Here is a 23,673-nt window from a genome sequence, read left to right as displayed (position 1 = left end):
TAGGAATCTCGCTTAGTCTGGCAAGATAATCTTAAAACATATAAGAAGGTGCTGTAATTAAACCTCTTCTTAAGAAGCCTACTCTTGATTCAGACATTTTAGCCAACTATAGACCCATACCTTATCTTCCATTTCTCTCTAAGATCCTTAAGAAAGCAGTTGCTAATCAGTTATGTGACTTTCTACATAACAATAGTTTATTTGAGGATTTTCAGTGAGGGTTTAGAGTGCATCATACCACAGAGACAACACTGGTGAAAGTCACAAATGATCTAACTGCATCGGACAAAGGACTTCTCTCTGTACTTATCTTGTTAGATTTTAGTGCCGCATTTGACACAGTTGACCATCACATCCTATTACAAGGAGTGAAACACTTAATTGCCGTTAAAGGAACTGCATTCAGTTGTACACATGATAATCCTTCATGCACGCAAAAGTTAGACACAGAGTTCCACAAGGTTCTGTGCTTGCATCAATAATATTCACCTTATTTATGCTTCCTTTAGGTAATATTATTCGGAAACACTCCATAAATTTTCATTGCTATGCAGATGATACTCAATTATATATATCTATGAAGCCAGATGAAACCAATCAGTTAACCTAACTTCAAGCATGCCTTAAAGACCTGGATGACCTGCAATTTGTTTGGTTGCTGGTTACTAGTGCATTTCCAGGTGGTTGCTAAGTGCTTGCTATGGCTTTCCAGGGAAACACCAGGAACCAGTGCAGCAGGAACTCTGTGTTGCTAGGTTCTAGTAGGTGTTTACCAGCGTATCATGAGATGCTAGGCAGTTGTTATGGTATTCAGGGTAGTTGCCTGGGTGTTGCTAGGTTGCTGCTGGGGTGTTTGGGATGGTTGCTCTCATGATTCTGGCTGTGTTCATGGTGGATATGAGGGAGTACTGCATGGTTGCCACTGCTGCATGTTTTATGTAATATACTGTGTGGTGCAAAAACATGGGGTAAAAAAATCTGCTAGGATAGTAATGTATATGTTTTGCAGAGCAAGCACACATAATAACAAATCCAAAATGTACAATGACACCCAATCTAGCAAATGATCAATGTCAGTGTGAAGGCTGTACACTGAGTAGGCTTTAACGAATTATAGACAAGATTTTACCTGTTGTTGGCCACAGGCAGAGCAATCTCAAACTTGGCTAGAAACTGAAAATACTGTTCCTCTGTCTGCTGGGTGAACCCTGTTCCTACTAGCAGCATCTGCAACGACAGACAACACAGGGAGTCAGTGTTGTCAGCTCACAAGGCCAAAAGATTTTTCTGAAATTTAAGTTGATTTTTTTTCCCATTTTGCCATCTGCTTCCTGAGTCTCACTCTGAGGTCTTCAGTTCGGATTACTCCATTCCTTGCTACAGAGCGAGAAGACTTGAGGTGGATGATCCTCTCCAGGCATTCTGATAGCCACACAGGGCACAGGAAGTAGAGGGTACACAGGCCATGGCTGGTGTCGGGAAAGTGCAGCAGTGTCCCCGTCTCTATCAAGAACTTGATGGCTGGATGTGGATACAATGCAAAGAAGAAGAGAGCCATAAGCATAGTGTTACCCCGTGAATAGCGTAGTTCCTCTCCAGGCCAATCAGTAACAAATACAGGTCTGCCCACAGATGTTTTGGGGTAGCTCACCCAAATAAATGGGAAGCTTACTTAAATACTGGAAATACCCTTTTGTGCATGGAAATTAGTCTGTGTAGTTTGAACTGTTTGATATATTCCTTAAAGGTGCAATTACTAAGATTTGGTGTCTCTTTGCATCACATATAATTTCACACTAACACTTACCAAATCATTTTCATATTTTGTTTGAATAAGTAACAGTACCAGTCTGCAGGTCCTCGTAGTCTCTGATGTCGCTTCCAGGGTTCTGCTCCATGATGCGGTCCAGTTGGGCATCGGTCAGGTATTTGACTTCTCCCTCAGCATCTCGTCTCTGCTTCTCTGCAAGCACCGCCTCTTGAAGTTTCAGGTAGCTCCTGGGGATCTGGTGAAGAGGACAGTGGTGAAAATCTGTCTGTGAATCTGGGGTTACGCCATGGTTATATTATGTAATAAACGTTGCCATGGTAGCGACTTGTCAATCACAAGGTAACCACGCCCTAAGGCATATGCTGCTATATCATATATTTTACTTTAAATGGGACCGAAATTTACAAAATGAACATCATGCTGTATTGAAGAAGACTTGAAAACTAGCGACTGAGACCATAAACTCATTAGGAAACAGTTTACTGAGGTAATAAATCAAGTGAGAGTAAGGGTCATTTTCTCATAGACTTCCATACAATCAGACTTCTTTTTGCAACCGGTGGATTCTCCGCCTGCTGGCCATTATAAAGTATGCAGGTTTAAGGCACTGGCTTCACTCTTCAAGCTGGGAGCTACCCACTTGGTTACAACAAGCTATTGCTTGGTGCTCCGAGTAATGTTTGATACAGAGTGGTCATTGCATTTGGATAAATCTTCATTTATTATTCTTCTGTTTGTTTTTTGCAAGCTTTCAGTGACAGAAACCATTGAAATATCAAAATGTTCAGTGCTTTAAGGACATTTATGCTATTACTTTTCTTCCCTATAGCATATTCCAGTGATTTTATATAATTTTTTAAAATATTAAAATTTATAATGGAAGGTTTATGGGAGGAATGGTTGAGAGCTGATATCTCAAAAACTAAAAGTGCAAAACTGTTCATATTTGATGTACAGGTGTCCAATGTGGAAATGCTTAACATATTAAAACATGTACCAATAGCGCCACCATGTGGTCAGTTATTACATGTTTTATGTTTAGGCTAATAACTCATGAACAGTTATCAAAAAATATTTGGACAGGATGTTCCTTGGATGATGCTGATTAGTCTGATAAGCTACGTCCATTTGCACCTGAACTTTTTTTTCCACCATTTTAGATTTTTTGATAAACACATGTTTTGCTTCTGTTGGCACATGTTTCATCTAATCTTCACCAAACATGGTACATACCATATTTAGATGACCTTGAACAAAACTTATTTATTTATTTTTGGATATCACTCACGGTTTGTCCATAATTGATTACCAAACTTTTGAAGGTGTGGCCTAATGCACTTAATAGCCAATAACTCCTGAATACTGAATTGGATTGCAACCAAATTTGGGAATGTTGTACACAAGTTGACATTTTACAAGTGTGTAACATTTCATTAAATTCTACCAAAAGGGGGCGCTAACATAATTTTAAAAAATGATACTTCTCCAATTCTGTCTTTAAAGAGGACCTATTATGCTGATTTCAGCTCTAAATTTTTATTTTTGGACTCCACTAGAGTAGCTTGGCATGATTCAAAGTTCAAAAAACTCCTTATTTATCTTATACTGGCCCTTTATGCAGCCCTTCAATATACACAGTTTCTCTTACACTCCATTTTAGCTCCTGTCTCTTTAAGGCCCCCCTCCCGATAAGCCCATTCTGTTCTGAATGGCCAGCTTTACGTATCAGATTTGTGTAACTTTACCGTCAATGCAAACCAAACATTTCCTGATTTACTGCTTCAAATTAAAAATTTTTAAATGAATAACTAACGGGAGACTTTTATTGTGAAGAATTTAAAGGAATGTATCATAATGCAAGATGCTTCTTCTTGCTTCTGCTGCTGTTTTGTTTTCACTCAGCTGTTCTGAGTGCCACAATAGTTCCTGGTGCACTAGGAAGAAGTGTCTTAGGAGCAGGGACCTCAGGTCAAACTGCACAGCCAGTCTGATTCTACTTGATGTGATTTCATGAGCAGACAGTGGAAAGAGACAATGGAAAAGGAGACCACACAAACACACATATGTGTCCACATGCTGGTCACAGAACGGTCACGTTCCCAATGCTTTATCAGGAAATGCTGTGCACTGTCGCTTGCGGAGACATGGCTGAAATTGATCATTCTGAACTCATCCACTTTGACACCTGGATTTCACATCTACTGCCCAGACAGAACACTGGACTCAGACCAGTGGTGGGGTGGGGAGTGGCAGGGGGGTGGGTCTGCTTGACGGTTAACTCCAGATGGGACTCTGACGTAGCAAAATTGGCATCAACACTGCTCTTGAGCCCTTGATTATTATTAACTTATTAACATTAGACTCTTCTACCCTCCTCGAGAGTTCAGCTCTGTCATGCTAACTGCAGTCTACATTCCACCACAAGCAAATCAAGCTCCATGAATATGTTTACGGACTCAGCTGAGGGCAAGATTAATGAATACACTGACTGTCATAAGCTACAATGTGCAGTGATGACACTATTCCCAAAATAAACTTAGTGAAGTAAGGAAATTTGTGTTTGGTAGATTATTTCTTTGTTGTAACAATGCTTCTTGGCAATAAATCTCATACCATTGGAAAGCCTGTTTATTTCCGTTTTAAATGGTGCTTCATTTGTAAGGAACATGCATTTTTGGGATGAGCAGCAGAGCTGAGTATGTGGGTTGCGCCCATGAAAAATTTGCCAAATCTTCACTGCCAATGCCAAACAGCTTATTTTGCTGTTGCTATTGACTCTCATTTTGAGCTTATGGTACCCCCAGATGCTGCAAATCAGATTGGCAAGAACCGAAGCTCCAAGAACCGGCATGCCATGTTTGACTGATCTGGATAGGGCCAGTGCGATAGGGCAACTTCAAGCTGGTGTTCCGCAAAACCAAGTTGCAGCATTATTTTGAGTGAGCCCTAGTACCATCTCCAAAGTGAAGGCCAAGTTTCATATAATGGGGGATGGATGTCAGAGACAGGCCATGAAGTGGGCGTCTCAAGAAGATGACACCCCAAGAAGACCGTTTCCTCACTGTTGGGCCTCAAACCACGGGGTCACACAGAGATGACATCACCGCCCCTTTAAAAACTGAACGTGCCCTGAAGCACATGCCTATCCCATGTCACTGAGCTAGGGGTAACTTCTGTTCCTCTGAGTCAGCTGACTAAATGGGGTACCCCACGCATGTGTTTTCCTCTCATCGAAGACTACCCTCGCCGGACGAGACGAGACTTTGCCCGTTTTCACCCGAACACATTCCCCGATCCGAGAGAGACTGCTGCTGCAACCAGCGTCCTCAAATTCCCTCGAGACAGAAGAAAACTTCCTCACCGAGTCGACTCTGCTGTTCTCTCCGCCACGCCGCCGAGAGCCAGCTGCCGTGCTTTTCGCCGACCGTGCGAGAACGGCCACCGTCTGCATCCGAGCCCAGGACAAAGCCGGACATAAAGACGGACTACACACACACCCTGCTCGCTTTCTGAAGTGACCAAGTAAGAGGTATAAGTCTGGGCAGAGGCAGTGTTAGTTGTGTGTTTCTATCAGCATCAGTTGCTGTTGTATAGCATTTAGCTTTTAGCTTTATTGCTATTGTTTTGTTGTGTTGTTGACAGACCGCTGAGTCCATTTTTCTCTGTTTACTCTTGGGAGTATTTTTAAGTTTGCTGCCTGTTTAGTCGTGTTCACCACGCTAGACTGTTTTGTGTTTGTCCCACTCGGGACTACTGCTGTGTTTGTGCCATCGTGAGAGAGAAAGTAAGTTGCTTTGTCAATCAGAAACCGGACAACGTGCGTTACAGACTGCTGTCCGTACGCGCACTGTCTGTGGACAAAGGAGCCGCTTCTCTTCCTCTCACGATCGCTTTCTCTCCTTCCTCCCTCTCTTCCGACTAACACATACATGCGCGTGCACACACATACACGCACCGACATCTTTTGCACAGCTGACGGTCAGATAATGTCGGACAAAGCTTTGCTTTGTCTTTCCTTATCCGCCATCAGACACGTGTGTTTTTCACAGAAGTGGGTGAGTGCGAGACGCCGTCCACCAGGTGTCGCCATCTTGCTTCTGTCAAACCAAGACACCGCCACATTTCTGCCATCCGGTTCTCGCGCGACGTGACTTCCTCCCATACTCACGTCCGCGTAGCAGACAACAACATCATAACGTCAGGCCCCGTCGCCATCTTGTCGCACACACACACACACACGCATTCCCCTGCATGTGTCCAACCCTGTACATAGCTGTTGTGTTTTGTTTGGTAGGATTAGATTTTAGAATAGTTGTTTATTGAATGAAGCATTTGTTAACTTTGTTAATTTTGCTAAGTTTAATAAACACTGTTATATCTTTAAAGAGAAGTTCTTCTGTCATTTTTGTGTGTAATATTGTGAAAAGTGGCTGATTGAAGGAGTCAGAGCTCGAATTCACCCTTCTTTGTTCATCCTTGAATGTTGATATCTCTCAGATATTAACATTCTAGGTGAACTCCCATATATGAGACTACCTTGTTTGGTTATTGGTCCCGGTGTCTGGGTGGTGCCCCGTATTTGTTAATTCATATTAATAATTCTATTAATTGTCATAATTAGTTAATTATCCTTGATAATTGATAATTATTGCAAATAATCAACTGTGTTCCTCACAGATCCAACAGTTGGTGCCGAATTATTGATTAAGGTTAACAATATCTTATTTTCATACTGCTAATAACCAAACGCACTACTGCCCGTCCCAACACTCACCCTGTCAGCACTTAAGTAACGTAGGCTGTCTTCTACAGATTTGCAGTCAAGGTTTGCAGGAAAATATGGCTGATGGCTCTCTGCCCAGACAATCCGGAACAGACTGCATGCAGCCAATCTCTGGTCTCATAGGGCTGCCAGGAGGCCTGCCATGACTGCCCTTCACCGTTAAGCCCATTAGTGCTGGTGTTGGCAACACGTGCACTGGAACCTGACCATGTGGAGGAACGTTATGTTCAGTGATGAGTCCAGATTCTGCCTATGGCAGTAGGATCATAGGGTCAAAGTGTGTAGAGGACGCGGAGAATGCTATGCTGATTGCTGCACTGATAGAGTAACATTTTTTGGTGGAGACAGTGTGATGGTGTGGGATGGCATCTCCCTCACTGGAAAAATGAGGCTTGTCATCATTGGAGGCAATCTCAATGCAGAGAGATATCGAGATGAGATTCTGCAACCAGTGGCAATCCCATATCTCCACAGTCTGGGTCCGAACTCTGTCCTCCAAGATGACAAAGCTCGCCCCCACAGAGCGGGGTTTATCAGAGACTACTTTCAGAATTTAGGAGTGGAGAGGATGGAATGGCCTGCCAGCAGTCCTGACCTCAACCCCATTGAACACTTGTGGGATCAGCTTGGGGGTGCTGTTTGTGCCAGAATGACCAACACAACCACGTTGGCTGACTTGCGACAATTGCTGGTTGAAGAATGGGATGCCATCCCATAGCATTGTGTGACCAGTCTGGTGACCAGCATGGTCCAGAGGTGCCAGACTGTTGTGGCTGTGTATGGTTCTTCCACACGCTACTGAGAATCCTGTCTGTTAAATGAATTGAATGTTAAATTGCCAATATGTCTTGTTTCTTCAAACTTCAATCATCCAATCCACCAAACACCAAACAAGAGTCAATGGCAGAATAAGCTGTTTGGCATTGGCAGAGAAGATTTGGCAAATTTTTCATGGGCGCAACCCACATACTCAGCTCTGCTGCTCATCCCACAAATGCATGTTCCTTACAAATTTGGCACCATTTAAAAGGGAAATAAACAGACTTTCCAACGGTATGAGATTTATTGCCAAGAAGCATTGTTACAACAAAGAAAGAATCTATCAAACACAAATTTCCTTACTTTTTGTGCCAAGTTTATTTCCCAACCAGCCATGGTTTAACAGAGACGTATGAATCCAGCTGAGAACATGATGTGTCACCTACAATTCTGGTAACACCAATGCCTACAAGAAATGCTAGCCTACAGGAACAAGGTGGGATCTAACTACCACGGCTCCAACTTCAGACGCATGTGGCACAGACTGATTAATATCAAAGCCTACAAAGAGAGAAGTGATAAGTGATAGCCATTCTAAGGTCACTTCCTCGCTACCAGGCGAGCTTAACTCTTTCTTTGCTTGTTTTAGAGCAAAGAAATAGTTAAACTGATGGAGACCCACCCACTGACCTGGGCAAGACTACAGTCACACTGACTGCAGCTGATGTGAAAAGGTCCTTCAGCAAAGTCAATCCAAAACAATTTCCCTCTGGGATTATAATAAAGTTTATCTTAATCTTAATTCCTGCAAAGCACCAGAGCCCGATGCTGTCTCATACAAAGCCCTCAGAGCTCAAACGAATCAACTAACATCAGCCTTCTGTGACATCTTCAACCTCTCCCACCTGGACAAGAGCAAAACCTGCGTCAGGATACTTTTCATTGACAGAGCTTGGCATCAGGTGGTGCAAATTGGCAGCTGCACCTCCTCCTCACTGACCCTGAGCACAGGTGCTCCCAGAGCTGAGTGCTCAGCCCTCTGCTTTACAGCAAGTCTGCTTATCAGCATGAAGATGAAGTCCTCATAAACTGGTGTCATGACAACATCAACAAAAACCAAAGAGATAATATTAAATTACAGGAAGCTGAAGGAGAGCGACCATGCTCCCTAATACATCAGTGGATATGAAGTTGGAAGGGTAAGCAGTTTCAAGTTCCTTAGCATGCATATTACGGATGACCTCAGCTGGACTGTTTACAAGGACATGTCCCCCAACTCCTCTTCTCTCTCAGAAGACTAAAAAAGTTTGGCAAGTCCACAAACATTTACAGATGCACTCTGACTTATCACTCTAACCTGCAGCTTCAGAGACAGTTTCTACCTCCAGGCTATCAAGCCTCTCACACTTGAGCTGAATTAGCAGAAACAATACATTTCAGTTTTAACTATTATTATTATTTATTTGTTTTTTAACTCTTTTAACTCTTCACCTTATCCTTTATTATTGCATGTTTATCAGTTTAGTAGTTTGCCAGAGTAGTCTTGTTCTAAGAATTTCATTGCCCAGTTTGACCCAGTGTTGCTCCGTGCAGATGGCAAATAAGGCATTTGAACCTTGAACATTCATTATTAGGGGTGATGGTCGATTCTGAAATGATTTAACTGTTTGTAATCTGTTTACAGTTACTGTTACTTAATGCTTAGTAGCTCACTGAACATTATAATAATATAAACACTGTACTGAGCACACACAAATACTGTGAATATAGTAATCCACATTCTACTCGTGTTTTATAAATCTGAATCTATCTTCTATCTACACAGTAAAATCCACTGAAATTCTAGTGAGAATTACTATGATTCTGAATTAACGTAATTGTATTGTTAATATTATAGCTATTGGTTAAAAAAGTGTCTGCTGTGTGAGTTGAGACGCTCCTCCTACATCTTATGCTTATTAAACTATTTCAAACTCTATTGGATGGGTTGTTTCAAGAATGCTTTGTTCTCAAGCTCTACTCCTTGTTTTGTGAACCCCCCCCACCCCCACGCATCATGTAGAGCACATCACCTGCCACACTGCCTCACTCACCAGTCTGCCCAGCAGTTTACTGCCACAGGTGGAACTGCTGCTGTCTTTCATGGAGAAAGCCACCTGGTAGAGCACCTTCTTCAGCCCATCCAAACCCTCCAGGGTTTTACAGGACACTTCACTGAGTACCAAGACACATACACGCGCACACGCGCACACGCGCACACACACACACACACACACACACACACACACACACACACACACAATATACTCTATGGTTACAATAACAGATGTTTGTAAGGCCAGTGGTGGCACTGCCACAGCTGGCATGAGGCTCAGGTAAACAGTGCAACTGATATTTATCAATATAAAAAAACAATAAAATGTACAATGTGCGCTTACTGCAAGTGTTTCCAGGTGATGTCAGGGTAACCAGTGGCTCGAGCTCCTGATGGGGATCGGCACAGAGCCAGGATGTAAGCTCTCAGTGTGGCCAGTCTCTCAGTGCGAAACTTGCTGTCGATGAGATCCAGATGTGTTCCCACAACTAAGACTGCAGAGTTGGGTGCTCGCGCCTATAAGCCACAACATACATCAACTAATGTATTCATTGAATATGAACGGTTGGTCAGCTTTGTATATCATGAGCTTCAAAGTTCATTCTTGACCTTGGAAGCAGGTGGTTGACCCAAAAAAAATCTTAACTCAATGTCTGATTGCTAGTTTTCTCTATTACACTATTTTTTCACATTTCGCAGGAGTTTGAATAACATGAATAAGGCTGATTATTAACTTCTCTCTTTCCATCTTACTTGTCTGCACATAAATGTGGTATTAGATTCTCTTTATTACATTATATTACATATTCTATTTTTTCTATTTCATATTTTTTGGTTTACATTTAATTTAATATTTTTATATAAATAAAACTCACTTTTGCAAAAAGACAAATACATTTTAATGAACAATGTGTCAGATTTATGTAAAACCTTGCATCTGATTGGCTTTTGCTCTCTGAGCATACATGTAATTAATCATGTGATCACTGGAGAGCTGCATTACACCTTTACTTCACTGTCAGTGGAGTGGACTTGCTTGATAAATACTGTGTCTTATTCCTTTTTGCTCTTTAGTTGACTCTGTAGAATGTTTTTAAGTGAACCTCAGCACCCTGCGGGTGAGGTGGGTCCAATATTTTAACTTGGAATTAAAATGGGACTGGGAGCCAAACTGACAGAATTGCATCAAGATCATGTTGGCAAGGAAAAAATTCAAAGGACAAAGTTACAACTGGAAGTTAGCTTCTGAAACAAATCAAGACATTAACTTCTTACCAGGCAGTCCCATATTTGTGCATAAACCTGAAAATATTGTACCAAAATAAAGAGGTTATTGTGCTTCTACCCTTTTGATTACAGTAATAACCCTGGTCTCATTTGAATGGTCACTCTTCTAAATTTTACAACCAAAAAGTCACAATGAGTATAACTGATCCTCAACCAAAGTTACAGAAGTGTCCCACTGGTGCGACAGTGTCATTTAACAGATTAATGCTGTAAAGTGACCAACTAATCAGCAGGAAACAAAGGGAATGTTATTGAATGTTACAGGTTAGTAATTAGGCTTCACTAAAGCATTTCGCTGAAATGATGTTAACAGTTTCAACATCTTCCACGGCATAACACTTTCATTAAATGACATCCATCTTACTGTGTTCGAGTTGTGTGATCCCTTTAAAGCTCCCTCTGGAAACACAAACACCATCTCTTGTTTAGCACTGATGATTCACAGTCACACCCTTCACTTTCTGACCCACTCACACTAAAGTACAGCGGGAACCAAACTCTCAGTGGGTCTACAGAAATGTGTGTATGTGTGTGTGTGTGTGTGTGTGTGTGTGTGTGTGTGTGTGAGCTAAATGTCACCTCTATGTTAAGCAGCCATGTCTGCAGGTTGGCCACAGCCTCCTCTCCCAGAGCCAGGTTCCAGATCACCACATACAGGGCTTTATCAGTGAAGAAACACTGATTCACTGTGGACATGCTGGCTTGACCTCCAATGTCCCAAATGTTGAATGTCACAGAGTCCTTCTGTGTGTAATTAGAAAAGAGCCGAGTCAAGAAGTTTCCAGCAGACAGATCTGACGACAAAGTAGTCATTATGAAAATGGGATACTGTTTCTGTAAAGAGGTGTTCCTGTTGACTTTTTGTAATGTAATTTTTCAATGCTGTGAGCACCACAAATTAAATTCCATTCAACTCTACTGTCCATCTCCTATCTGAAAACTTGGATAAATATACCCAAAAGTATATAACTAGAGAGATGTCCCTTCAGCGCATGGGACCCTGGGATAAAGGTGAACTCCAGCTCTTCTTGCATATCAAGAGTACTACTGCATATGTAAAAAAGAAAAAAAAAGGGCGCAGTATGAAGTCTGATAAATAGATAAATAAAGTGATGTCACTCAGTGGTTGAGTTGCATTGTAGGTGCCAGGTTTTGACGACTAGGGGTGTAACGGATCACAAAACTCATGGTTTGTGTTGTATCATGGATTTGAGTCACGGATCGGCTCATTTTTCGGATAAGCAAAAAACCCCAAAAAACCTCCCAAAAAAACAACTTTGCTTTCCATATGTTCTGTAAAACACTTACAGCAAGGAACTTTTGCCCATGATGGACATTCAAGGTGTCCAATGTTTAAATAAAATCTTAAAATATATAAAATATTCAATGCTCAATTGTTAAAATAAATTGCAATATGCGGCATGATACCTTCCTCTTTTAAACATGGTAGTGAATGAAACAACAGCCTGTGTCCACATCATCAAAACTTGATAACTTACAAACATGAACACACATCTTGTCCTGCAGCTTAGTTTGTTGAATGAGCCACCAAACAAATATTCACTGGGGAAAAGTGCACCACTAAGGTCACTTAGCAGCTAGATAGCTAATTAGCTGCTCAGCTGCAGCACATTAAACAGCGTGTAAACATACCTGCAGATGTCACTTTGGACCCGTTAAATGCTGGTTTGGTCGTTGCTCTTCAAAATTCCTGCTAGCAACGCGCTGTCTGTCCATGACGTGTACTTACAGTGGTTTATTTACTTTGTATTTTTGCAATTAATCTGCGGTTCACATGCATGCCGAACCGTGAGGGGCGATCCGTACAGATCATGGGTCAATTATGATCTGTTATACCACTAATAACGACAAATGTATGGAATACTGCATTGATTTTTATCATTTTTATTTCAAACTCCATCGTGAGTCCAACAATGTTGTAGAAGTGCAATGCTGAATTGGTGGAGTACTCTTAATGAAACCAAGGCATGTACTGTATCTTTATCACATGTGTGAAATTGTGGCCAATGTGTTACAAGGATAGTCAGTGGTAGCGTCTAAAATGTGAATTCCTGGATATTAAATGTTCATCTGCAATTATCTGTAGTGGTCCCAGTAATATTTGCTGGTAAAATGTACTGAAGTAGCATATCACATGACATGGTTAAGCTAAGTTGAGTAAAAAGAAAAAAAAAAAGTTATAGCCTAAATACGGTTGCAAGAACAATACTTTCCACTCATATCTTGGGATGTTTGATTTGAAAGAGAAGAGAACTTAGAACTCCCCCTGCTCTTTTATCTGTTTCACTCAGTGGATGTCTCTTGTTTTTCACTCTGCATTGAGTGTTTTGTCAGAGTGATGGTTATTTGGGGTACTTTAACTGTGTGCTCTCCTTCATGCCCCTATGCAACTTCTTTCTGCCTCTTTCCTGGTCGATGATCATGGAGGCTACAGTGGAAATGAAAGTTTTGAAAGCATTTTGGGTGCAAATTCAGGAGGCTTATCTCTGCCCAGTTATCAAAGTTAAAGCAAGTGCACCTACACTAAACTGATGTAACAGCCTACATGAGTCACACGTTTTACCAGCAAAACTTGTTGTTGTTCATTGTTTGTGATGTGGAAATGTCAGAGAAATAAAAAGTTTACATCCTGATATTAGTTCAGTTATAAAATCGAAAAGCTCTGCAAAGCATCTCCTGCCGGCTGCTGATCACGCTGCCAGCTGGAGAGTCAATCACAGTGGACGGTAGAGGAGGAGATGGTAGAGATGCTGGTGTGTCTTTTTAGGGCCGAAGCCAAAAGGACAAAGGCCCTCTTGTATTTTGTGTATTTGTTTGTTTGTTTGTTTCTTTCTTTCTTTATTATCATGTCACTTAAACCCTAAATTTGACCCCTTAAACATGCTCAAAAACTCCCCAAATTTGGCTCGCACATTAGGTGTGGTGAAAAATATGATAAAATATAAAAATTAACCCCCAAATTGCCAAAATGTGCTCTCTAGTGCCACCCATGTAACTAAAATAGCCGCCACGGCCCATAGGAATGTCATAGAGAGATCAAACCAAAACAGAATTATTTGTCTCATCAAGACCTACAAATCATATGCTGACACCCCTGAGCTAAATCCAACAGGAAGTCCGCAATTAGCTTTTCAAAATAAGACTTTTCCTCAATTTTGGTTCCCGAACAAACGCTATCTCCTCCGAGGGAGTTAATGGTATCGGCTTCAAACTTTGATAGATGATTTATGACACTGTGCTGAAAAAAAGTTGTTAAAAACTTTGTAATAACTCAAATGGTTTGGATTTAATAAGCCCTGAAAGTTGCAGTGTCACATCACATCAAATGTACCCCTTACAATGTAAAACAATGGGGGAGGCATAGCCTTTGTGTCAAACAGAGGCTTCTGACGTCTAAACTATAAGTCTGACCACTTTCAAACCTGTATCAATGGATTCGCCACGAAATTTCCTACTAAAATACATGATTTTTAATGTAATATTTGGCCAAAGTAATGGGATTTATGTGGAGATTTCACCAGAAGTGAACTCCTCTCCAACTGCTCCTGGTGATGTCACTCCCTCAGTGCTGTGAAACATTCTGCAATACACACTCATTATAAAATCACAGGAGGAGCAAGAAAAGACTTTAAAACTCAGACTCTAATATCTCAAAAACAATAAAAGATAGAAAAAACATGTATAATCAAGATTTGTAGGTCAAAGGCTCGTGACTCATTTAAAGTTCAAATGAAGTCTGTATCTAAAACTATGTGGAAGCAGTAAATGTTCAAAAAGGTGTGGGTTCGCTCACACTCTCCATTCACATATATGAGTATTTTTCTGTGTCCAGCTGCAGTTACTTATTGTCTCTACACACCTGACAGTACACATGTCAATCAAACTTTGACCAGGCCATGTGGGTTAAAAGTCTTTCCTTTTCTAAAAATAGACCAGGAAAAAATAGGAAATTAATTTGTTTTAGACAAAAACTCACTATGCTTCCATATTGCCTGTTTCTCATAGTGCCACCTACTGTGCACAGGAAGTCTACTTTACAACACACATCATCAGGTTTGCATGATATTACATAGTATGTTCTCAACAACATAAACTACAACATGTCTTTATTTTGCAGGTCTGTTTGTTACTTTGTGGATTTTTTCTAGCTACAAATAGCTTCATCACTTCATGCACTATCCAAAAAACGCCTGCGTATGAAGAAGTCCATGTGCAGACCCACCGACCACATCACAGCCCAATATGCATGGGGCACGAGGGCCCATTCATCGCTGCTTGCAGCTTTAATTAAAACAGGATTTTAGCTGACTTCACTCTGTGTCGCGGTGCTGTCCTCCACTTCCATCATCTCGCACCGATTCATTTTGAAAGAGCGACTATGGAGGTACTTCTATGTCTTTATTGTGCAATCAAACAGAATAGGTTTGCAATCAAAAAATAGATTTGAGAACAAAACTATCGACATAGCTATCAAAAAAGTAAAATAAATTTGTGATTAAAATGCCACTCAAAAACTTTTGTTTGCAAATCCAAAAGTTTTGTTTGAGAATAATATCCACAACAATATCCACAGTTAGTAAACGAGAGGGAGTTTGAGAATACAGTGGGAGCGGAGAAGACAGAAAGTCAATGTGCAGGTATGTTTACACATAACTTCTGTCTTAGTAATAGCAAGAATGTTATCTTTCAACTAGTGCATGTAGATTGTTTTTGTTTAACGATCTGTGATGTTGTAATGGCTTAAAAATAGATTTTATTTTGTCATCAACCCATCAGATTCCTGACCTGCAATGCTGGACGAAGTACTAAGATTCTTATGTAAAAGTATCAATACCACAATGTAATAATGCTACAAGTAAATATCCTGCATTTTAAATCCTACTTAAGTAAGTTTAGTGAGTTAAGTGAGTAAATTTAGCTGGTAATACTTCTTGACTCTTACTTAAGTAGAATTTTAAGTGCAGGATTTTTACTTAATTTACGTAATGGAGTATTTTTACATTGCGGTATTGAAACTTTTACTCAAGTAAAGGATCTGAGTACTTCTTCCCACACTGCAGGTCACAGAATCTGATGGGTCACCAAAAACGGTGTAACACCGGCAGTCACTGAACTCCAACTCCAGAATGTGTATTTTCGGAGCAATAGGTCTTCGGAGCAGTGGGCTTTTGTTTGTGGGATGCGCCTTCGGACTATGGGCTTTCAGTCTAATGGGACATTTTTTACTTTTGGAATAATGTGCCCTCAGCCCAGTGGGCTGTCCCCATGACGAGCGAGTGACAAGCTAATTAAGCTAAGCTAGCAGCTACAGGCTGACAAAAAAATATGTATTTTTTAACCCATTACAATATCACAGATTGTTAAACAAAAGCAATCTACATGCACCAGTTCAAACATAACATTCTTGCTATTACTAAGACGGAAGTTATGTGTAAACATACCTGCACACTGATTTTCTGTCTTCTCCATGGACTTCAAAACTCCCCCTCTTGTTTACTAACTGTGGATGTTGCCAAGATGTTGCTCTGATCAACACTGGCCAACAGAGACGTGTCTTACATCTTTCAGTTCAGGTCCCGCCCACAAGATTCAGCTCAACAGCAAGGAAAACCTTTGGATTTGCAAACAAAACTTTTGAATCCACGCACAAAACTCTGAATTTGCAAACAACAATTTTTGATTTGCATTTTAATCACAAATTTATTTTATTTGCAATAAAACATTTGTGATTGCAGTGTTGATAGTTTTGCTCTAAAATCTATTTTTTGATTGTAAACCTATTCTGTTGCTCACAGAGGTACAAAAGAACCTCCATAAGCAATGGCCAGTGGGGAAACTCCAACACTCAGCCAGCCAACCAATGGTGAAGTCACTTACTCACTCATTCGCAACTGTGATTATAGGACTGATCCGTGGCCAGTCCAGCCAAAAACACACATGCAAATATCAGCATTGGTTAGTTTACATGCTAAATGGTGTGATTCTTATTTTTCAACACCACTGCTAACAAAAAACTGCATATTCTTTGCGTGTTAACTACATCTACTAAAAGTTTGTTTACATTGTGTCTTGGTGGTCTTGTCAGTTCAGTCTGCTGGCTCAGCTGACAAACACTTTAACCTGGCCCCTCCTGTAACAAGACTATGAGTCTACAGCTGTGCTAGCTTGAGACTGTATTTAGCTAAATTCTGACATTAGTTTGCTAAAATGCTCAGTTACAATGCCAACATACTTATGTTTAGCAAGTAATGTTTCCCGCATTCACCATCTTAGCATGTTAGAATGCTAATGTACTAATTAGACTTACACAAATTATACAAAGTACAGTTGAGGCTGATGGGAACGACACTGGTTATACACTCATGTTTTGGACAAATTAACATGTTGACCTTAGATGATAGATAGTACTAGATGAAAAGATTAAAAAGGTGATTGCAATTCATCTTGAGGTGAATATGAATGTGTTCCAAATGTGATAGCAATCCATTCAGTAGACACACAAAACCAAAAATGTCAACCTTATAGTGGCTCTAGTGAAAAGTCTGGGGATCACTTAAGTCATTAGGATTCATTGTCTAGGGACCATGAATGTTTGTACAAAATACAATGGCAATCCATCCAATAGTCTGGACCAAAGTGATGGACCGTCAGACCAAAATTGCTATCCACAGAGCCACACTGTTTGGCTTAAAATCCCTTTGATTTTTGATGCCAAAAGAGATGACTAATTTAATTTCAGTTGGAAATGCAGTCAGTACAGTGCAGTCTGTTTCATTTCTGAATCAAAAAGCCATATAAATATTGGGCCTCAACCATGTGGTCAGACAAAGGCAGGCCTACTTGTAAATTCTGAATCCTGTCCTTCAATCTCTGAAACAAAGAAGCAGTGCCAAAAGGCTGCGCTCACAGACTCCATCTCCTACCATGCCCAGCAGTGCCCACCGTTATGCATTGTGCCACCATGAGTGAGAAAGCAGGTTAGTTTGACACTGTGCTTTACAGACTGCCATCCGTATGCACGGAAACAAAGCAACAACAGCTGCCCTCTCCTCCTTTGTGAGACGGTGTTTCTTTCTTTCCCTCTCTCACTATATATATATATATATATATATATATATGTATGTATAGTGAGAGAGGGAAAGAAACACACACACATATATATACATACACACAGAGGTTACATAAGTGCAGTCCATTTACACACACAACCACTTGCATCTCTTTACACCTCTGATGGGTAGATAACTTTGGACACAGCGACAGTCTGCCCCTCGCCATATTACTACCAGACACGTGTATTTGATAACACACACACTGAATTGGCTGATTGCAGAGTCGCCGACTTCTGGCTGGCACTATCTTGCCATTGTCTCTAACCAAAACACCATGGTCACATCCGCCATTTTATTCTCACGTGACGTGACTTCCTCCTGTAGTCATGTCCGCCATTTTGACTCTTGCATGATGTGACTCCCATATTCAAGTCTGCCATCTTGATTCTCGCGTGACGTCATCATCCCAGATCACGCCTGCCATCTTGTAACCCACACACACACACACACGCGCGCATCCGCCTGCACACGACTTTAACTGTGTACAGTTGTTCTATGTATGTTTGCTTAGGTAGTGCCAATTGCAGTACAATGATTTGGCAACTGAAGCATTTGTTACTTTGTTCATTCTTGCTGAGGTTAAAAAGAAGTCTTCTGTGATTATTATGTTTACTTATTGTGATAAGAGGCTGATTGAGAGAGTCAGAACTCGAACTCAAACCTTCTTCGTTCACCTGTGAATGTTGATATCCCTCAGATATTAGCATTCTAAGTGTACTCTTTTATGAGACTACTACTACTCACTGTCTGGTTATTGGTCCCGGTTTCTGGGTGGTTCCCTCTTATCATTAATTCATATTAATAATTTTATTAATTTTAATAATAAATAATTATCTTTGATAGTTATGAATTATTGCTAATAACCATCTGTGCTCCTCCCAACTCAAACATAAATCAAAGGGCTTAATAAATTAAAACTCCAAGCAGTGATGAACGGGCCCTCGTGCCTTCGCGCAAGTCAGGCTGCGGTGCAATCGAAGGGTTTCTGTCACAGGCATGTAGATGTCGTCAGACCTGGGCTGTTTTCAGACAGTGCAAGAAGGAGATAAACATCACTTCCTTTGTCCACTATTTTGCCTGCTGCTGGGGCTGCTTCCCTGAAATTTTGTAGGGGGCGCCATTCAGCCAGTTTGCATCACTGATGGAATATTGTCATGTAGACGTGTTCAGGCCGGGAGTCATATCAAACATGTAAAGTTTGGTGCAGACTGGAGCATTTACAATAAAGTTATAGCAACTTCCTCTGTCATGGCGAAACATCAAATGTCAACGGTGTGAGAATAAGAATTTTCTGAAGGGTGAGACATGTCTGTCTTGCTCACACCTGTGTCATAAAAATTATGCAAGTTTTGGGCCCATTCACTTGAATTTCAATTAGTAAATTGAAAACTCTTGATGAGTTTGTGTGTAAAACAAATTAATTTCCTAATTCCTTTCATCAAGTCTATTTTTAGAAAAGTAAAGACTTTTAACCCACAAGACCTGGTCAAAGTTTGATTGACATGTGTACTGTCAGGTGTGTAGAGACAATAAGTAACTGCAGCTGGACACAGAAAAATACTCATATATTTGAATGGAGAGTGTGAGCGAACCCACACCTTTTTGAACATTTACTGCTTCCACATAGTTTTAGATACAGACTTCATTTGAACTGTAAATGAGTCACGAGACTTTGACCTACAAATCTTGAATTTACATGTTTTTTCTATCTTTTACTGTTTTTGAGATATTAGAGTCTGAGTTTTAAAGTCTTTTCTTGCTCCTCCTGTGATTTTATAATGAGTGTGTATTGCAGAATGTTTCACAGCACTGAGGGAGTGACATCACCAGGAGCAGCTGGAGAGTATTCTTCTTGTGAAATCTCCTCATAAATCCCATGACTTTGGCCAAATCTTACATTAAAAGTCATATTTTAGTAGGAAATGTTTGTGGCGAATCCATTGATACAGGTTTAAAAGTGGTCAGACTTATAGTTTAGATGTCAGAGGCCTCTGTTTGACACAAAGTTCATGCCTCCCCATTGTTTTACATTGTAAGGGTGATGTTGCACTGGAAATGTCAGCTTATAAAATCCAAACTGTTTGAGTTATTACAAAGTTTTTAACAACTTTTTTTCAGCACAGTGTCATAAGTCATGTATTAAAGGTTGAAGCCGATACTATTAATGCCCTCGGAGGAGATAGTGTTTGTTCAGGAGCCAAAATTGAGGAAAAGTCTTATCTTGACGGGCTAATTGCAGACTTCCTGTTGGATTTAGCTCAGGGGTGTCAGTGTCCGATTTGTAGGTCTTGATGATACGAATAATTGAGTTTTGGTTTTTTTGGTTTAATCTCTCTATGACATTCCTATGGGCCGTGGCGGCTATTTTAGTTACATAGGTGGCGCTAGAAAGCACATTTTGGCACTTTTGGGTTAATTTTTACATTTTATCAAATATTTCACCAGACCTGATGTGCGCGCCAAATTTGGTGAGTTTTTGAGCATCTTTAGGGGGTCAAATTTCGGTCTGAAGTAGCGGAATAATAAAAGAAGAAGAAAGAAATAAACACATGAAATACAATAGGGCCTTTGCCCTTTGGGCTCGGTCCCTAATTATGCAGTCTTGAGGAGCAGGACTGTAGTTACTAAAAGTCAAGGGAACTGTATTGTATTAATTGGAGTTCTTGAAAAAAAGCTATCTCTATGGCCTAAAATCTAGCCCAAGAACAGTTTGTGTAAATTGAATGTACAGTATATGTGCTGTGTGTGTTTTCCCTCACACTGTTTTTGCCTCCGTTGGGTTTGTCCAGCTCCCAGGTCGAGGTAGAGATACTGCATTCTGCTGGGGTGAAGGGGGATGCCCTGCCGGTCTGTAGAGCCTCCAGAAGGGTCGTCTTCCCCTGCCTTGGTGGACCGATGACAAGCATCTTCAGCAGTTTACAGGGCTCTGCCTTTCGAAGGTGTGCTCGGAGGAAAGCCAGGACAGATGCAGGACCTGACAAACCAGAGAGGTCAACATTTGTTTTTAGGGATGTTGGAAATTACAACACCAATTAAAGTTGCAACGCTGAACGGGCGTTGAACGGGCCCTCGCGCCTCCGCGCACGTCAGGCTGCGGTGCAATCGAAAGCCTTCTGTCACAGGCATGTAGATGTCTTCAGACCTTGGCTGTTTTCAGACAGTGCAAGAAGGAGATCAACATCACTTCCTTTGTCCACTATTTTGCCTGCTGCTGGGGCTGCTTCCCTGAAATTTTGTAGGGGGCGCTATTCAGCCAGTTTGCATCATTGATGGAATATTGTCATGTAGACGTTTTCAGGCCAGCAGTCTTATCAGTTTTGGGTCCATTCACTTGAATTTCAAATAGTAAATTGAAAACTCTTGATGAGTTTGTGTGTAAAACAAATTAATTTCCTAATTTTCATCAAGTCTATTTTTAGAAAAGTAAAGACTTTTAACCCACATGACCTGGTCAAAGTTTGATTGAAATGTGTACTGTCAGATGTGTAGAGACAATAAGTAACTGCAACTGGACACAGAAAAATACTCATATATTTGAATGGAGAGTGTGAGCGAATCACTAGGTGCTTGGGCCCTAATAAAGGAAAAACTGCAGTACAGAGCTACAAATTTTAATTTTGATGTTATTTTTCTACAGCACTTTATCACTTAACTGTCACCCTCACTCCATTTTTTCCCTTCCCCTCATAGGTCATCCCCACTACTGAATTATACATATAAAATCTATAATTATTGTAAAATAAATGATAATAACACTAAACTTCATACAAAGTTTGTATATAATGTACTGTACCTTTATAGACCTTTCGGCTCAACCGCCCCCCCCCCCCCCCCCACCCCCACCCCTCCTATTCTCTCTCTCCCTCTCTCAGTTGGAGAGGAGAATGTTTGAGTATTCTTCTTGTGAAATCTCCTCATAAATCCTATGACTTTGGCCAAAAATTACATTAAAAATCATGTATTTTAGTAGGAAATTTCATGGCGAATCCATTGATACAGGTTTAAAAGTGGTCAGACTTATAGTTTAGATGTCAGAAGCCTCTGTTTGACACAAAGTCCATGCCTCCCCCATTGTTTTACATTGTAAGGGGTACATTTGATGTGATGTTTTTTTTTTCAGCACAGTGTCATAAGTCATTTATGGAAGTTTGAAGACGATACCATTAACACCCTTGGAGGAGATATTTTGAAAGGCTAATTGCAGACTTCCTGTTAGCTTTAGCTCAGGGGTGACAGTGTATAATTTGTAGGTCTTGATGAGACAAATAATTGAGTTTTGATCTCCTCACGACATTCCTACGGACCGTGGCCTGATGTGCGTGCCAAATTTGGTGAATTTTTGAGCATGTTTAAGGGGTCAAATTTAGGGTTTAAGTGACGTAATAAAAAAGAAAGAAAGAAAGAAAGAAAGAAAGAAAGAAAGAAAGAAACACAGGAAATACCTGTCTATAGTTTCTAATTACCAAGAAACTACAGACAGGTGCCACCACTGCAACAAACCAAATACACCATTACATTTACCCAAGTACTGTACTTAAGTTCACTTTTTACTTACTCCACTTGAGTATTTACATTTTTATACTACTTCATACTTCTGCCCCCTACATTTCAGGAAAATGTACAGTTTTTGATTTTCACTCCACTACATTTACCTGACTGCTGTAATTACTAATCACTTTGCAAATTAAGATTTTATACAATAACTATAATCAAGTATGAATTACATAAAAGCATTGTTACAGATGAAACTGACTAAAGTGGCAAAAATGAAGTAAGAAACGTCAAGAAATACAAGTGCACAGATGATCTGACAGGTTGTAAACAAACTTCCACGTGACTAATTTATTTATAAGAGAAAACACAGGTGAATAGTAACAATGATTCCCCAAACAGTCTGTTGTCAACATCCATCACAGTTTACAGACCCACTTCCTGCTTCAACTTTGACCCACTGTACTCACTGTTGTTGTGTGTACATAGTTTTCCTGCACAATGACCGACTACTAACAACATTTCAGGTGCACTCACTTTCAGTCTCACCTCCAAATAAAGTGCTTTAGATAATCTGGATAAACTGGTGGTTTGTTTGCAACCTTTCTGATCATCTGACTGCTTGTGTTTCTTGCCCCATTTCCTACCATATGTTGTGCTTCTTTTTAGTGATGTCATAGTGTTCCCAGATTGCAGCTCTTAACTTGATGAGTACAGTTTTATCATATCTGATAGAAATGATGGCCCAAGCTATAATAATGACCCAAAGCCAAATTACCCAAATAGTGAATTGTACAGTACAGTACCTTCTTTTCTTACTTCCTGGGGGACATTAGTAATGGGGAGATCTTCGATGTCCAGCTGCCACAGGTTGGAGAGCTGACCGAGCTCTGCTGGAAGCTCCCGGATTCCAGGATTACTGTTTCCAGACAGGGGAGAAAAACATGGGTCAGACAGGATGCTCAAACCTACCTACCATCCAAATGGCTTTGTCAGTTTTGATTAACTTAACTAATCAAATGGTTCCCAATTTTAATAAATACAATTAACTAGATCTCATGATCTTCATTGGGAGAAGCCCACAAGGGTCCCTAAACCCCACTTTGAGAACCACTCGGATCTGCTGCCAAAGTGTTGTTTGGCAGCAACTGGAAAATGTGAATCCATGACTTCTTGAACAATTATATCATTCTGAGGGACTGTGTGAGAGCGGAGCAATTTGCTCCTTGTATAAAACAGCTGCAAACAGCTGCAGCAGGAGGACTGATCCCATACCCAGCGGTGGTTCCCGGGGGCTGAATTTTTCTGGGTGGCCAACCAAAGAAAATGTATACCTTTAGTTAAAATTTGTTCT

General features: G+C 40.6%; 1 protein-coding gene across 3 annotated transcripts in view; it reads right to left on the bottom strand.

The window, feature by feature from the left end:
• Positions 1–23,673, bottom strand: part of lrrk1 (leucine-rich repeat kinase 1) — a 163,360-nt gene that overhangs the window by 69,459 nt on the left and 70,228 nt on the right. For all 3 annotated transcript variants that reach the window (XM_042419403.1, XM_042419388.1, XM_042419395.1), the window contains 8 exons: positions 23,126–23,238; positions 20,588–20,802; positions 11,275–11,439; positions 9,752–9,924; positions 9,407–9,527; positions 1,847–2,006; positions 1,343–1,521; positions 1,130–1,227 (listed from right to left, as the gene is read on the bottom strand). In XM_042419403.1, coding sequence (XP_042275337.1) covers positions 1,130–1,227; positions 1,343–1,521; positions 1,847–2,006; positions 9,407–9,527; positions 9,752–9,924; positions 11,275–11,439; positions 20,588–20,802; positions 23,126–23,238 — 1,224 coding nt within the window. The remainder of the gene's footprint in view (positions 1–1,129; positions 1,228–1,342; positions 1,522–1,846; positions 2,007–9,406; positions 9,528–9,751; positions 9,925–11,274; positions 11,440–20,587; positions 20,803–23,125; positions 23,239–23,673) is intronic.

Source organism: Thunnus maccoyii, chromosome 1 (genome assembly GCF_910596095.1).
Source record: "Thunnus maccoyii chromosome 1, fThuMac1.1, whole genome shotgun sequence".
Lineage (NCBI taxonomy): Eukaryota > Metazoa > Chordata > Actinopteri > Scombriformes > Scombridae > Thunnus > Thunnus maccoyii.
Note: the sequence above shows the minus strand (reverse complement) of the source record. Positions and strands in the feature narration are given on the sequence as shown.